Source organism: Triturus cristatus, chromosome 4_1, assembly GCF_964204655.1.
Source record: "Triturus cristatus chromosome 4_1, aTriCri1.1, whole genome shotgun sequence".
NCBI lineage: Eukaryota > Metazoa > Chordata > Amphibia > Caudata > Salamandridae > Triturus > Triturus cristatus.
The window spans coordinates 1,274,285,049-1,274,301,824 of NC_140585.1; the positions used below are offsets into that span (position 1 = coordinate 1,274,285,049).

The 16,776-nt window shown below is 44.0% G+C and overlaps 1 protein-coding gene across 5 annotated transcripts in view; it reads right to left on the reverse strand.

Annotated features, from left to right (window-relative positions):
- Positions 1-600: 600 nt before the first annotated feature.
- Positions 601-16,776, reverse strand: part of TESPA1 (thymocyte expressed, positive selection associated 1) — a 267,771-nt gene continuing 251,595 nt past the window's right edge. For 2 of the 5 annotated variants that reach the window (XM_085654779.1, XM_085654777.1), the window contains 4 exons: positions 11,152-11,188; positions 6,440-6,541; positions 4,266-4,474; positions 1,542-2,365 (listed from right to left, as the gene is read on the reverse strand). In XM_085654779.1, coding sequence (XP_085510905.1) covers positions 1,653-2,365; positions 4,266-4,474; positions 6,440-6,541; positions 11,152-11,188 — 1,061 coding nt within the window. In that variant the 3' untranslated portion in view covers positions 1,542-1,652. Of the gene's footprint in view, positions 2,366-4,265; positions 4,475-6,439; positions 6,542-11,151; positions 11,189-16,776 lie in introns of all 5 variants that reach the window. The other 3 variants (XM_085654778.1, XM_085654776.1, XM_085654780.1) reach the window with 3 other exon arrangements.

Here is a 16,776-nt window from a genome sequence, read left to right on the forward strand (position 1 = left end):
CAAACATTACCCCACCTCTGATATTTGTTAGTCCTCCCTGTTGCTCATAGTGATATATCTGTTGAATGACTTTTAGTACTAATCCCGACTAGCCAAGAGTCTATAATCTAGCTGGACAATTGCATGTGATGCAAGTTTAACATTCATCCTGGGAGGAGGATGACCAAAGGAAAGATGTTGTTTGGCTGCTTCTTAGTTTTCTGTTACTGTGTGAGATATTTTTATTCTTTCATGGCCTATAGATTCTGACGAATCAAGAAAAGGGGAAATGATGTTTGGGCTGCTGCTATTTATAGATGAGGGTGTACTTCATTTGTGTTAAAAATGTACTGCCTGGGCACGCAGGATTATAGGGATTGTAGTGTTCTTTTAAGTGCTGTACAAAAAATAAAGCAAGAAGAGAGACTGCATAATATTCGACTCCTTTGTCTTTAAGAAAATCAGGACCCTCCTTTAATACTCTCTAGGGGAAACTGCAATCCAACTTCACTACTGAGCTATACCATAACTTCAACCATTCCATATGAATTGCAGCTTTAAAAGGAAGTAAAACATTGGTTCATTTAAAATAACAGATGAAAAAGCACATGACAAATGAAATAAGTGAATGTTCAATATGTGTTCCAAAAAAGGGATGTAATACATTACTATTACATTTATCCTTATTTTATGGGCCTACATTACATGTAGGATTCGAGCTAACTTAATGACCATTTTCAGGTTTTTATGGTTGGGATTAGCCAATCTTTTAAATAAACTGATTTCTTTGCTCATATTTGCTGCCTGCATTAGCATCAGAGATTATTTTCCCAATCATTTTTAATTAATTAATTTAATTATGTCTAGGTTTAGGGTTAAAGGTTTTTTTTAGTGTAGGGTTTGCAATTCCATTATGACTGAAGTTAACTTAAGAGTTATAAATATGGCTAAACTTGTTTATAGAGTTAGGGTCAGTGCTCACATTTAGCTTGAAGGAATGGAATCACATTACTGAATATTGTAATGCTCTTGATTGGAAAGTATCGGAGATTTTCCACATTTTGAAATGGGAAAGGGGTTTTAATCGATGGTAAATTGATGGTGGCCGAAGGTGGGAATGATAAAGGTTCCTAACCCACTGCTGTTATCTATTTTCTCTGAGGAAAGACTGCTGAATGGAAAAATGCCCTCCAGCACTACAGGGATGTCTGATGTCTATGTTACACCCATGCATTGAATCGGCTAGTGATTTCATGGGAGACTTTAATGGAAAGGGTTAGGCCAAAGTAAGTGTTGAAGAAATGGAGAAGAAACCAGGTAGACCGGGAAGTGCTAAGACACACTTATTAGCAGTGAGCTCTGGTGATGGCTGGAAGGCAATTGAATAAGATGATTTATCAAGAGGCTGGGCATCTGAAAAAGTAGTAGAGTTCTAGGAGTCAATCAAATATCAGGATTGGAAACGTCAGGCTGCAGACAACACTTTGTGATTCCCTGCTAAGACAGAAACGGCTGAATGGCGGTAACTTTGCTTTGGCTAGAAATGTGCAAACAGCTTCCTGACTTCATACCTGTGGATGCATATGGTTGACAAAGAAGAATAGAAACAAATTATCAGTATGGCATTATGTTTTTCGCAATTCACTCCAGCTTTCTTCAAAAGAAGGATATCTTTATTTTTCCTTCTCCCAATTACCTATTGTCTCTTCATGTGCTGTTACTGTTGGACCATTCTCTGGAAAAAAATACAATTTGTTTTGGGACTTTAACCTCTTGTCAGGTCCAGGAGGTGGAGTTCTTGTCTCTACTGATTTTAACTTGACCATATTCAGAACAGAGTGCTTAGTCCTCCCTGAACCCTGTAACATTTCAGTATGACCGACAGACCAAGCTCCTCCTGCTGTGACCAGTGACTTATTTATGGACTTTGAGGCCTCAAATCTCTTGGTCGGCATGAAGTGTGGTGCTCTCCCCTCTGAGGCATTCAAAGTCTCTTCATGTGAAGTCAACACAGAATGTCCCTCTGATGATACATCAACATTTTTCTCACTTTTCAGCTTTTCCTCTCGAACAATCTCCAACACTTCATTCACCACCATGTCCAGGCTGTTGAGCTTTTTAGGGGTGACCTGGTTAGTGTTATGAAAAGATCCTGTGTCTCTGGAGGAGGTGTACAGGCACATTCGGGAAATCGCTCTCTTAAGCCGATTGACAGGAGAAATGGGCTCTTGTTTTGTTGGTGTAATCATGCTGTCTGGAATCTCTCCATAGTCTACAAAACTGAAGGAGGGGGCAATCTTCTGCACTGGAGTCTTGGAGACGTAGGAATAGAGGCAGAAGAGAGCGTTAGCTGTTGCAGTCAATGTCTCCACTTGTTTAAAGCGATCTGAAAACAAAAATCAATTTTCAATTTTGAAGATTGGCTTTGAAGAGAAGTAAAAACTACACAGATATGTGAATGAATGGGGCAATACAGTTGTTTTATGGTCTTTGCGACTGACATGAAGGAGACCCAACTGCAAGACTCCTGTCCATGTCTACTGACCATACACAATGGAGCAGGACTGCCTACCTATATACCTATTGATTTGTTGGACAATGTTTGCACTCTACAGATCTGCTCTATTGATTAAGTATACACAGTGGAGCTCCCACACACTTTTTGTAGTAGAACGTGGCCAATGCCTGCTGAATGATCTTATCAAAGAGTTTAAGATTCAACAGTTAATTGGGTTAAGAAATCTTTTCAACATTTGCTGAGAAGTATTATCTTCAGCGTGATCTGTGGGGTGGCTCAATGAAGTAGGGCCATCTGCTTCATGCCCCATTGGTAGAAGCAACAGATTAAGTTTCCAAAAATAAAAAACTATTTCTGTTTTACTTCTTGTTCTTTGTACTGGACTCACAGTAGTCAACCTTTGGTCCGAATAATCAGTTCTTGACTAAGGATGGAACTTCACTAGCCCTTGATGATTTAAGAACTACAATGAGGAGAGGCAAGGAAGGGGAGGAGAGGAAGGGAGGGCAGGGGAAGAGAGGGAAGGGCATGGGAAAGGAGGGAAGAGAAGGGGAAGAGGAAGGGAGGGGAGGGAAGGTGGATGTAGAGGAGGATCAGGAAAGGGAGGGGGAAGAAGGGGATGGGAGGGAAGGGAGGGGAGAGATGGAGAAAGGATGGGAAGAGAAGGGAGGTTAGAAAAGGGAGGAGAAGGGGTAGAAAGGGTGGTGAGTTGAAGGAAGAGGAGGGGAGGGCAGAAGTTCCTTCCTGTATAATGTTGGCTTACCCTTGGAAACATGTAACTATCTTTCCTGTAGTGTTATATTGGATCTCCACAAAGCCAGACACTCTCCGGTTATAAAAAGATGCGTCCTTAAATCAGATATCAATCTAACTTAATCCTTGTCACCTTTTGCTAAATTATAGACCTATTAACTATTTTTCCTTTGTCATTTGTTCCTCTGACATGATTCTTCTTCATTTAATTTCTTTTCATAATTGTCAATCTAATGCTAGAAAAAGATACAGTGCGGGGTTTGCTGAGACATGCCACACAAATAAAGGACACTGATTGAAATAAAGCTTGCCTTCCACAAGCTACAGGGACTGAAAAGCATCACAAAAGTGGACCAAGACCTTCTACACAATCCTCATATGTCGATGTTCCTTCTACACAATCCTCATATATCGATGTTAATGCCACTTATTTAACAAATAGTGCCCTTAGGCCAACTTGCTTGGAAACATTGGGTGGTAAACGTGCCTGGGAAAATACCACTGCAGCAAAGTCACAGTATAATCCGTTGGATTTACCATGTGATTCCTACTATCGGAGTTTCGAATGGGGAATAACTAGCAGGAAACATTTATTTGCAAGCAATTGCATTTTCTGAGCAATTTCCCCCACACAAATTCCTCCAGATCATACCATGGGGCATTTGCCCATGGAAAAACCTGGTCCAAGGTCTGTTTACTCCTAGTTCATAAATAAAAATTGGACGTAAGCACAATTTGCTCCCGCTTTTAGAATTATAGTGGGAATTAGAATGAGCCTGAATGTGTTACCACTAACTCTGGTTCAAGAGAGACAGGTTGTTTGCTGTACTCAGTCCTCTAATAAGGAAACATGCGTTTGGTAGAAGCTGAAATCCGTCTCACATTCCACCCACTAGGAAACAATAGTGGAGGTGCCCACATACATTACTGGTGGATGTAATACCCAATCATGGTACATTTAAAATATCAAAATCCTAAAGGGTGAAACTTTCAGCCTGTCAGGTATTATACTCACTTGCCAACATCAAGCATGGGTCCTCCATCTCTATCCTCTGCACCTGTGCTTCAAGGAACACCCGGAAATCGATGCCTTTCAATTGCGAAGGGGTTCGGAAGAAACGGGCAGGGATCTTGGAGGCTGCCTGAGGTTTTTCGGCTGCAAAGCCTAAGTTACACAGGATGCCCTCGGCGTCTTCTTGAAACAAGTTAAGGAGTTCAGTGACACTAAGAAGAGACAAAGGTCAGATCAGGCATCATGTATTATGACTTTAGAACGACTTTGGACTGCCAATAAACACTGGAAGCACAAATTAAATACAACTCTGTGACTGAGCCAATTTAGCTCAGCTGGTTTAGAACCCAAGAGTACAGAATCTGTTATGTTATGTTATGTTATAAAGTTTTTGTATAGCGCCTATCACCGCCGGTCTCTAAGCTCTTAAACAGAAAGAACATAACATACTGTCACCCTGAAACCCTCTGCCATCTCTGATTAGGCCGGAAGTATTGCCTTTTTAAATAGGTACGTCTTCAGTTTCTTCCTGAAGGAAAATAGCTGTGAATCTTCCTTCAGACTGGCCGGTAGCTCATTCCAAAGTTGCGGAAGAATCACTGAAAAGGCTCTAGCTCCTTTAGTTTTTAGTTTAAATCTGGGTTGAGTCAGATTGGAGGCCTGACCTGAGCGCAAAGTTCTGCCGGGAACATACCTCCTCAGGCGCTGCTTAATGTACTCTGGGGCTTTACCAAAGAGTGCCTTATGGGCCACACAGAGACATTTGAACTGAACCCTTAACTTCACAGGCAGCCAGTGCAGCTTCCAAAGGAGTGGGGTTGCATGTGAGTTTCTCGGTAGAGAAAAAATCAGTCTAGCTGCGTTGTTCTGCACGACCTGCAGCTTCCTCAGCAACTTCTGTGGCAAACCAAGATACAGAGCTTTGCCATAATCTAGCCTCGAGATGATTGTAGCAGAGACGATGGTTTGTAGGGTGGAGGCTGAAAGAATAGGGGTCAGCTTGCGTAATTGCCTCAACACACCCGTGCAAGAGCCTACCACAGCCGAAACTTGAGGGGCCATGGTAAGATCTGCATCGATCTTTAGACCTAGACTTTTTACCACCGTACCAGGAGTAGGAGTTTTTCCTAATTCTGGGTGCCAGTACAGATCATCCCAAGGATTAGGCTGGTTGGTGAGCACCAGTACCTCCGTTTTCTCTGCATTCACCTTCAAGAGGTTATTGGTCATCCAATTGACCGTGAATCTGAGCAAGTTCCTCACTGATTCCTGAGCCTCTCTTGATTCTTCCAGCTGCACCAGCAGCTGAGTGTCATCTGTGTAATTAAAGATTTCACAATTCCTACGCATGAGCTCCTCCATCAGAGGTTGTAGGTAGATGTTAAAAAGTAAGGGGGAGAGTGCGGACCCCTGAGGCACACCCCATGTCACCTCACCAATCCCTGACAGCTGGTCCCCCATCTGTGTACTCCATAGAACTTTGCTCCCAAGCAAGGCCATCTCTGCGTTCTAACTGGTATATTAGTCTTTGCAAAGCATCTCTAGACCCTTTGCTTCAGTGCTTCAAGTTCTATTCGGCATGATGAATAGTAGGGTATTTATCGAACACCCAAACATGCTGTGTGGGCTGCTTGGTATAGAAGTGTTTGTGATGTTTTTAGCATGGCAGAATAAACTGTAGTATTACAAAATGTAATCCTCCAAGTGTTTAAACACAGCGAAAATGTCTGTGTACTAATAAAAAATGTGTGGCAAAAGTCAATTATAATTAAAGATGACTGTGCATCAGGAGGTAAACGTCATATATAGGTGAAGTACAACAGAGCAGCACTAGTACTTGCGACCCTGCCATGTTCAGAACAAGTACAGCACAAACTAAGCAGTACAATTTAGCTTCACATACAGAAAGGCTGCAGATCAATAAAAGCATTGTAAGATTTCCCCCATAACACTGTAAAACCCCATCAAGACATCAGCTCTTCAAGCTTTCTTCACACAGAACATAAGCAGGTACTACATGAGCAGCAGACTTTATATCTCACAGCAACAGTAAAAATTTACCACATACAAAAACTATTCTTTACGATCATCAATGAAATATCCTGGCTACACACAGAGAAGGGACATCATGGGTGGATACCGACCTGCTGAATTTCATTGCTCTAAAAAAACCTTACCTGGTGCCAGTCTTATTGGTCCCACTGGATATTCCACTCGAGGCCATGCTGTTGCCCAGCTGATGTAACCTGATGCATGATGATCTGTCCAAAACCTTTCTACTTAAAAATATAGAGGCAATGGAGCATTACATATAAGCATGTGTAGAATCAAAATAGATACATTAGGTGATTATCCATCCACAAAAAGACTGTTTGCCACTAAAGATTCCCAGTAACATCAAGTCAATGATGGGGAAGTAAAGCTCATCTCAAGCAGTCTAACATTGGGTACCATAGGGTGGCAAAGAGATGACGCTAATTGTTCCAACATCTGTAACCTATTAGTTATAAGTAAACCCCACCTGTTTCCCTAACTCTCCTTCCACTGCTCTTGTGGGCCTCTTTTCTGTAAATAACCTGTAATAATGAAGCATCAATCAGGTAGCCAGGTAACGTAGAACAGGTTGTATATTTATTAGGCAGGTTACAGGATCAAATACGATGGTAAGATCTCAAGTAAAGCCTCTGTAAGACCACTAATAAGTCCCAAGTAGAACCCCACCAGGAGCAGCCACCCTGCTGCTCAGCCCATCTCTTCAAACTGCCAACTCCTCCAGTCCCCCACTCCCAACATTCTAAGTGACATCACACATGGCTGAGCAGCAAGGGACAGAATAGTAATAAGGAAGATGCACACAACACAACAGGTTATAACACATCTTCCTTCCTTACGAAAACAAAGTATGAAGATACAAATACACAAAATCAAAATATCACCAAAAACTCCATTGCTTACATAAACAGAAATTCATTATGCAAGTGAACATAAATCAAATCAGAAAAAACCTACAAGAAAAACACTAAAGCAAAAGAATAATGAACCCATCCCCCTCCCTAAGGAAACTAAATAGATGGGTACACACCACCAACATAAGGGAAAACACCACCTCCCTTAAACTCAGAAATAGGGGAACTATGTCACCCTATAGGGGAAAAACACCTCCCTTAAACTCAGCAATAGGGAAAATAAACCTCCCAATGATACAAAACACAGAAATAGGGGAACAACGTCACCCTATAGGGGAAAAACACCTCCCAAAAGACTCTGAAATAGGGAAAATAAACCTCCCTATGATACTCCATCACACAAAACACAGAAATAGGAGAACAACGTCACCCTATAGGGGAAAAAACACCTCCCAAAGACTCTGAAATAGGGAAAATAAACCTCCCTATGATACTCCAAAACGCAAATCACAGAAATAGGGGAACAACGTCACCCTATAGGGGAAAAACACCTCCCAAAAGACTCCTAAATAGGGAAAATAAACCTCCCTATGATACAAATCACAGAAATAGGGAAACAACCCCCTATGATCCAGAACTGGGCATTTAGCTCCCAAAGACGTCACAAAAATTGAAGACATCGCTCCACACAGCTCCACAACCCCACCAAAATAATGGGTACACATACTCCCAAACCCCGGTGAGCGATCTCTCACTCAAAATTTCCACTCAAAAGTTCAGTGTTCAGTGAATTATGCCTCCATCACCCGCCAGCTGCTCATGCACAGAGTGTGAGCCATACTTCAGGAAAACTACAACACCTCTTCAGAAACAAGTTTCAGGTCGAGGTTGGCAGTACTTCGTTTCCAGTCATGTTGGCAAAAATACCATGACACCCTCGAGAAAACAGTACCTCAGAAAGCAATCGTGACGAAAGGCAAGATTCAACGTGGAGTCACGAGTAAACCAGGAGCTAAAGATGCAGTTTGGCAGTTCCACCGAGCAGATATCCTCCTCAGCCCCACACGACGAATCCAAAACACACACATCAAATCAGAAACAGAAAAAAAAATGAAAGAGTAGGTTTTTCACACCAACGCGCATGTGCGCACGTAGATTAGCTACTGAAACGAAGGTGTGCGCATCACCGCGCATGCACAGAAGAAAGCGATTCACCCATCAACGCGCATGCTTCAAAGATCTGTGACTCCGACTCCGCTGCTCCTTCACCGCACACCCGCTACCACAGAAGGACAGGTTACGGCTTACGGAAGAAAACAAGTGCAGCAAATCTCCTCATCCTCGTGCAACCACACAACCACAGCTTGCGAACATCATGAGAACATCACCACCACGCGTCGTAAAGGCAACAAAGGTAAGTGACGTCTTTGCTCAGATCCCATTCTCTCACGTCATGTAAGACTCTCCAGCAGTCCCGCATGGAGAGGTGAGGAGCGCGCGATCAATTTGAATTATTGAATGGCTGCTTGGCGGTTTCCTTTTAAACAGTTCATCACCAGTTAACGCTGAGACCCAAACTCTGTCATAACCTCATAACATCACGCCGGGGCTCGACACTTGCCCCCGAACACTTAACGGTCCGGTTACCACATCTTAGGATAGTTTAACAATAGAAGAACCGTTAACACCGAGGCTCGACATATGCCCCCGAATTATGAATTTTCGCTGTTAAGCAACACTGCAGTGAAAGTTAATGCGTGGCTGGATGCACAACACATACTGCCAAATCGCGGCACATGTAGGCAGCAGGCAGTCAAACAGAAACTGGCACACTTGAGTTGTGGTCACTGGTGGAGTGTTTCCAATTCCTTTTTTCCAGTTACTTTTATATATTCCAATAGTTTCTTAGCTCTTTTAAACACAGTCTCATTCCTCAAGCTTGTCATAAATAACTAGAGCATTTCCGTTACATTTCCTTATCCTTTTTCTCAATACCTTTAGTACATGGTACAACACGGTACAGAAGAAAGAAACTGACACTCACATTGTAGGGCGACCGATGGATAGGTCACTGGTGGGGCTCTTGAGTGTCAGCTTACCAAATTTCACTTGTAATCACTTTTCAAGTTCCAGTTCATAAGTTTCAATCACAGTTTCCTTCAGCAAAAACGTAGCTTGTAATCTCTATTCACTCACAGTTTCAGTACAATTTCTCTCAGCAACCAGCTTGAAAGCTCTCTTGAAGTTCCTTTCCACTTGTAAATCCATTAAGTTCAAAGTCCATAATCCATAGAAGTAGCACACACGTAGATTCTTTTCCAATCGTCGCCAGTGTAATAATGAAGCATCAATCAGGTAGCCAGGTAACGTAGAACAGGTTGTATATTTATTAGGCAGGTTACAGGATCAAATACGATGGTAAGATCTCAAGTAAAGCCTCTGTAAGACCACTAATAAGTCCCAAGTAGAACCCCACCAGGAGCAGCCACCCTGCTGCTCAGCCCATCTCTTCAAACTGCCAACTCCTCCAGTCACCCACTCCCAACATTCTAAGTGACATCACACATGGCTGAGCAGCAAGGGACAGAATAGTAATAAGGAAGATGCACACAACACAACAGGTTATAACATAACCATGAAGGATAACAAACAGACGAGTAAGACCACATCATATGAATTTGACCTGATCTCTCATGACCTCAGCCCTTGTCTCATGCCAGAGGGCTACCACTTCTTATGTTGTTGGAGCGAGAAGAAACATCTATGCTGTGCCCCAGTATTGCTTATAGACTCACCACTGGTACTGCTAGCACATCTGCAAACTATGCTCCTGTTTGAACAGATGTTCCTGAAATACCATGGAAGCAGCAAAGTCACTAGGAGGGTACCATCCAAGGCTTCCATTCATTTTATAACCTGCTTTGGAAGACCTCAAATCCTTCTACTAATGTACCTATGGTACAGCCATCCTTCAAGCCGGGCAATCATCTAATATTTTAGCTGTCAGATTTCTAAGTCTGATGTAACAAGTACAGTCCTCACATGAAACCTGAATAATCCTGCTAGTCTTTTAAGCCTTCTGGAACAATACTGTTTTATTCTTCTATACAAAAGGCTTCATTTAGGAGGAATATTATATTGAGGTCAAAGTTCATTCCTAAATCAAGTAATTAGCCAGCTATTTGAAATTTCTGGGAAATTTGACTGACTTGCCAGATATTGCGAAGCTGTGGGTTAGCTCATCTCATGATTTCAGTGCACACATTTGTGCAGATCATTATTGGCCCTGATGAAGGGCGTGTATCCCAAAATCTATTAAGCTGAGACCAGAATTTTATTTGCTAAACATTTTCAGGTGAACTTTTTTTTTAAGTTGATAACTAAATTTTTTAATTCTATCAAGAATCTTCTCAATGCATATGTTAAAATAGGTGAGTGCTTGGAATATGCACCATGTACCAATTGGAAAAAAAAATATTTCTTACTTCCTGATAACCTAGTTGCATACTGATTGGGACAGTTCAGGGCATCACCCACAACTATATGTAGTAAAAACAATATTACCAATGAAATGATTTGAGATGTGTGTGGAAACATGAATTTTACTAACCTTAGTGCGCCCTCCATGGTAGTCATCAATTCAATTGTTTGCATTCATTGACTATGTAGTGTAAATTCTGGATGTCCATGAATTCTCCCAAAATTCCTTTTCCCTCAAAATTATTTTTGCTAAATAACACAACCTGTTTGTTAAAATGCATCCACTCTGCAAGATTTTGTGTCACTCTTCAAGAGTAAGAATGTAGATTATTAGGTACACTAAAAATATATAACAATATACATGCCATCCATATTTGGTAAGGAATCAAGGCGCCACACCAACCCAACTTCTTTGCACATAAATTCTTCTTCTCACACAGTTGTATATGCTAATCTATTCACTTCTCAAAAATTGGTTTACAAACAGAGGGACAATATCTCACCTTGTTGTGGTTTTATAAACACCAGGCAACGGCATTGCTGAAAGTAAAAAGAAAACACATGCATTAACTACAGTGAAAACCAAAGAGCTATTTGCAACCATATGAACACCCTATTAAAATTAATGTACAGTGATTGGAACTGCACTAATAAGATATCAAATTCCATTGTTTTGGATCAATTTTAGTAATATTGCACCCATCCTAAATATCATGTAGAAGTCCTCAGCTTTTAAGTTACCAGGACCTCAATTATAAAAGCATTTTTATCATCGATTAAAGGTGTCTTAAATGGGGGCTTGTATTTCTGATGGAAAACGAGAAATACACACTCTCTCACTCATCATCTCATCATAGATTTAGTAAAGTAGAAAAATGACAAACCTTCTTCGCCTCAGTACAGCGACACTAGTGGCATGAGTGTACCTGCCACAGGGCAGACTTGCTAGTAAGAACAAAGCAATCTATTTATGTTTTTATACAAAGTGCATAGAATAAAAGAGTTCTGTATGTTTAACCCGGAAAGTCTCTGAAAAATACTAAAAATGTAATGTAGGACTGGAGAGAAATGGGGGCACACTGGGCCTGAAGGACAGTGTATCAGATATTACATTAGTTCTTACTGGTGAGCTCAAAATCCAAAGTAATGTTTATAACATGTCAAAATACTAGTTAAATTCTGTTACCACAGTGACTGCACGTGCCCAAGCCTGGAACAGTGCCGATAATCCTCATCCAATGTAAATGGTAACCAGCCTTTCTGTAAATCTCTTGGCTGGAATTTATAGGCTGGAATGCCCTTTATGATGCTAACAGGCCAAGTGGCAGAGCTAGTTTTCTTGGAGCGTCAAGCTTAGGACATAGGCTTAAAGCACAATGAGATGCACCTCCCCTAGCCCCTGACTGATAATTTACTGTATATTTAGTACAAGAGAGAAAACTAGGTTGTTACCAAGAACAGATTTGGGCCATTTTTAAAATTGGAGTGAATGGGGGGGAGGCGCCCCTGATGCGACCTAAGTTGGCTGCCTAACTACAGAACTCTGCGCTGCCTCAGGAATCGCTGATGTGATTACGGCAGTTTTTGCGCCGCTTTCTTCTTGAAACGGATGTTTCCTGCAGTATGATCCCCTGCTCCAGATGAGGCTGCTGCTTTTTACCTACAAGCTCCGCGTTGGACCCTAAATTTATCAGGTCGCCTTACAGGCTTCCTAGCGCCCCTCATTTTGTTTCCTTGCTGCCTATGAACTTCTCCTCTGAGATTAGCTTGCCTTGATTAAGAGCACTCTTTTTACATTTTCTATGAATCCTCTTTTCATTTTTTACATCTGAACTGTTATTTTCTTCCGGGAGGCTTATTTGTTCAGAGGGATTTACTGCCTGTGTAGTGTCTTATGCCTATTATTGTCTTTCGCCTCACAAGCCACTTTTGGTTCTACTGTCTTGGTTCATGTGCATAAGCAAAAAACTACTGCACTCTATCAACAGACACACCATCAGTGATACCCTCTCTAGCTCTGTCCATACTGTTTTTTTGTATCCTTCTGGGGAAATGGCTCAATCCGTGTCTTCTCAACCTATGGCTTCACGTATCCCTGCATTTAAAGTACAGCTACCATCTTCTACCAACAAAAGGATCAAACAAGGGGATCTTGTTTGATCCTTTTGTTTGTAGAAGATGTCTGCAGTATCCTTGGACATTGTTTTGGAAGACATACGTGCTCTAAGACCTTTAATTGAGGGGACAAATACCCGCCTACAGACTCTGGCCAATAAATTGTCATCCATGGATTCTTGCCTATGCTTGGTGGAACAACAGATCAGTGATCATAGAGGGAACCTTGCTCCTGAGGCGGAAAGCCGGGAGAAATGCTTGTGATTTTTAACTTGTAAATTGTATTGCCGACTTTTACTTACTTGCGCTCTTTCTACTGGGAATTTTCCCCTTGACACCAGCTGTGGCTGCTCTTCGTGCAGCAGATCTTGTGCTGCCGAGGCTTGAATACACACTCGCCGCCATTCCCCACTGGCCCACAGGACACGCTCACGGCCGCGAGGCCACACCCCTTTTTTTCCTCGCAGCCCATTTAAGACGCGCTGACTGCTAGCGCGTGATAGAGGGAACCTTGCTCCTGAGGCGGAAAGCCGGGAGAAATGCTTGTGATTTTTAACTTGTAAATTGTATTGCCGACTTTTACTTACTTGCGCTCTTTCTACTGGGCATTTTCCCCTTGACACCAGCTGTGGCTGCTCTTCGTGCAGCAGATCTTGTGCTGCCGAGGCTTGAATACACACCCGCCGCCATTCCCCACTGGCCCTCAGGACACGCCCACGGCCGCGAAGCCAGGCCCCCCTGCCCCCTTGATCATGAGCATATGCCGTACGCGCAGCGGACGAGCGCAGCGGGAGCGACGGCAGCGCGCCGAAGGCGCGCCTAAGGCAAGCCCGTCTGTGCCCGTCCGCGGCCGACCGAGGCAAGGGGCACACCACTATGCGTGTCTCCTAACATATACTACCGAACAACTGCGCTTCCTTAACAAAGATTAGCCTCTCAATCCGGCAACACGGACCCATGTCCAAGATCTTGGCATTGCTTTGCCCAAAACCGTCTTGCTCGCCCCGCCCCCTCCCTTCACTTCTGCTCTCCTTCTGAACACCAGGTCAGCTGTTAAACACCAGACCGAAATATTTGATCTCTTAGACTCCAACTCTCCAGATCTTCTGTTTTTAACCGAAACATGGTACCGGCCTGATTCCTTGCCGAACGTCCTGGCGGCCCTCCCCCCCACTACAGTATGCTCCGTGCAGATCATTTGGAGGATAAAGCGGGCGGAGGGGTAGCCTTGATTTCCCGCAATAGACTTCACTTTCAGACACTCGTTTCGCCCATGATACCAGCAGCTGACTGTCTTGTAGTACATTCTACCTCTTCTAAGACCCCAATCACCTGTGTATTAATATATCGGCCACCCCAGCCTTCCCCTGGCTTCCTCCCTGCCTTCCAGGACTTATTGGCCACCCTAGCAGTCAATAGCAGATCCGTCCTCGTTCTGGGAGATTTTAATTTTTGGCCCACCGATCCCGCCGAGGATGCCATATCCAAAAACTTTACTCAATTGCTCCTCAGTCTTAATTTCATTCAGCACGTTCATGGTCCCACCCACATCCGGGGCCACATCCTTGACCAGATATGGACTCTAAATATCCCGATCTCCGCTCCAACTATCTCGCCCTGTCCATGGTCCGATCATTCCGTGCTCGCTTTCTCCCTGGACTTGAGCCATAAATTAACACCTTCCTTCCCCAACATCATCCGGGCTAGGAATTGGAATCGAGTTGACATTCCATCTTTGTGCAACTTGTTAACTGCCACCTGCCCGGATCTATCGGGCATGGCTCCACATCTCCAGACCACCACTCTAGACGGCTGGCTTGCCAAAGCCTGCGACCAAGTGGCCCCCCTGAAGCGGATCACCACTAACCGCACCCATAACGCCAACAAGTGGTTCAGCCCCGGCCTTAAAGCCAAGAAACTGGAGTTACGGCAGGCTGAACGAGCCTGGAGAAGAGCATATTGCTCGACCCAGAGGCTACACTACAACACCATACTCAGCGAATATAAACAAGCCATCATAGCAGCCAAAACAGAACATTTCTCGGGGCGTATTCTAGCCGCAGAAAGCCAGCCACGCGAGATTTTTGCCACCGTCCACGAGCTGGCTTCATCGGATTCCCCTTCCCAGGCCTTATGCAACTCGCTCAACGAGTTTTTCATTGAAAAAATAGTTTGCATTAAAGCCAACATTCCCTCCCCTTTGCCCACTTTCACTCACTTCCAATCACCTGGCAACAACCTGTTTTTCACCTCTATTCCTGCACTGACCAGAGAAACGCTGCCCTCCCTTCTCAGGCATGTCAAGTCGGGCTCTCCAACTGACATCTGCCCGGCACGCATTCTCCGCCAGATTTTTGCCGAGTGCCCATCCCCAGTCCTTGCTCTTCTGAATGACTGTTTTTCACATGGCCTTGTCCCTGCCACTCTCAAGACCGCCATAATTTTCCCTTTACTAAAAAAACCCGGAGCGGACCCGGCCTCCCCGGCAAACTACCGACCCATATCCCTTCTCCCCTATTTGGGTAAGGTAGCTGAGTCTCACGTAACCCAGGCGCTCAGCTCCTTCATAGAGGACAGCAATTATCTCTCACCCTATCAGGCGGGCTTTCGCCCCCGCCACTCTACTGAGAATGTGATCATCTCGGTCATGGACCAACTCAGGGAGGGGATCGACACCAACACCCCCCAGGCCCTTTTCCTCCTCGATCTATCCGCCGCTTTTGACACGGTGGACCATTCCATTCTCTTGTCCCGTGTCAGGGCGGTGGGTATAGGGGGACGGGTGCTGGCCTGGCTAGGCTCCTTCCTGGCTGACCGCACCCAGGCCGTCCACCTAGCCGAATTTTCTGCTCCGCCTCGCAGTGTGCAATGCGGTGTCCCTCAGGGCTCCCCTCTTTCCCCCCTTTTATTTAATCTTTATATTTTCCCCCTCAAATCTGCACTGCAACAAATGGAGGGCGCAGTCTACAACTACGCTGATGACCTCCAACTCATTTTTAATTTCTCCTCCCCTTCACTAGGCACCTCTAGCTTCCAGTCCGTCATGCTGTTTATCCGGGATTGGATGAATGCGAACCATCTTAAACTTAACCCGGATAAGACAGAGCTGGTACTGACTGGAGGCAGTGGCAACCCCTGGTCTTCTTCTTTCTGGCCCCCCTCTCTTGGCCTTCCTCCCACCCCCTCTCACTCAGCCAAGACTCTTGGTATCACACTCAATCATCATCTGACACTTCATTCCCATATAAGTGCCGTGGTTTCCTCTTGTTTCCTTTCCCTGCGCATCATTAGGAAAGTCTCCCGGTTTTTCTCTCCCTCTGCACTCAAACTGATTGTAATGGCTATGATTCTTTCCAAGATCGACTATGGAAACATTATTTATAATGGTGTTCCCACTTATGCTCTTCAACGCCTTCAACTGGTGCAGAACCAGGCAGCTCGTTTGGTACATGGACTATCTAAATCTCACCATTCTTCTCCCCTTCTCATCGCCCTTCATTGGCTTCCCATCAAACAACGGGCCCTTTTTAAACTTGGCTGCCTCACCTTTCAAGCTCGGGCTGGCACAGCTCCCGTTTTTATCAATTCTGCCATCACCAATTACCACCCTTCTGGAGATCTTCGCTCTTCCACTAAATCCCTACTTGTCATTCCCCGCTTCAAGAAACAAATATCGGGAGGCCTGAAATTTTCAGTCCTCGCGCCCAGTTTTTGGAATACCCTTCCGCTCTCGATTCGCCTCTCTTCCTCTTATATGGAGTTCCGTAAGGCCCTTAAGACCCTTTTGTTCCAGCAAGCTTTCAGCCCTTAGCCCCTTAGCCTCCCGTGCCCTTTTCCCGCCCAGGAATCCCTCCAGCGCCAAGAAACTGCATAGTGTACGTGCGCTTTATAAATTTCCCAAAATAGAAAATAGAAAATGTACAGGATTTCTGTGCCAGAATTACACATTTAAAGTGAGAGGTTTTGCTGCTTAAAAAGTCGACTGAAGACTTTGAAAATAGAAATCGCGCAAT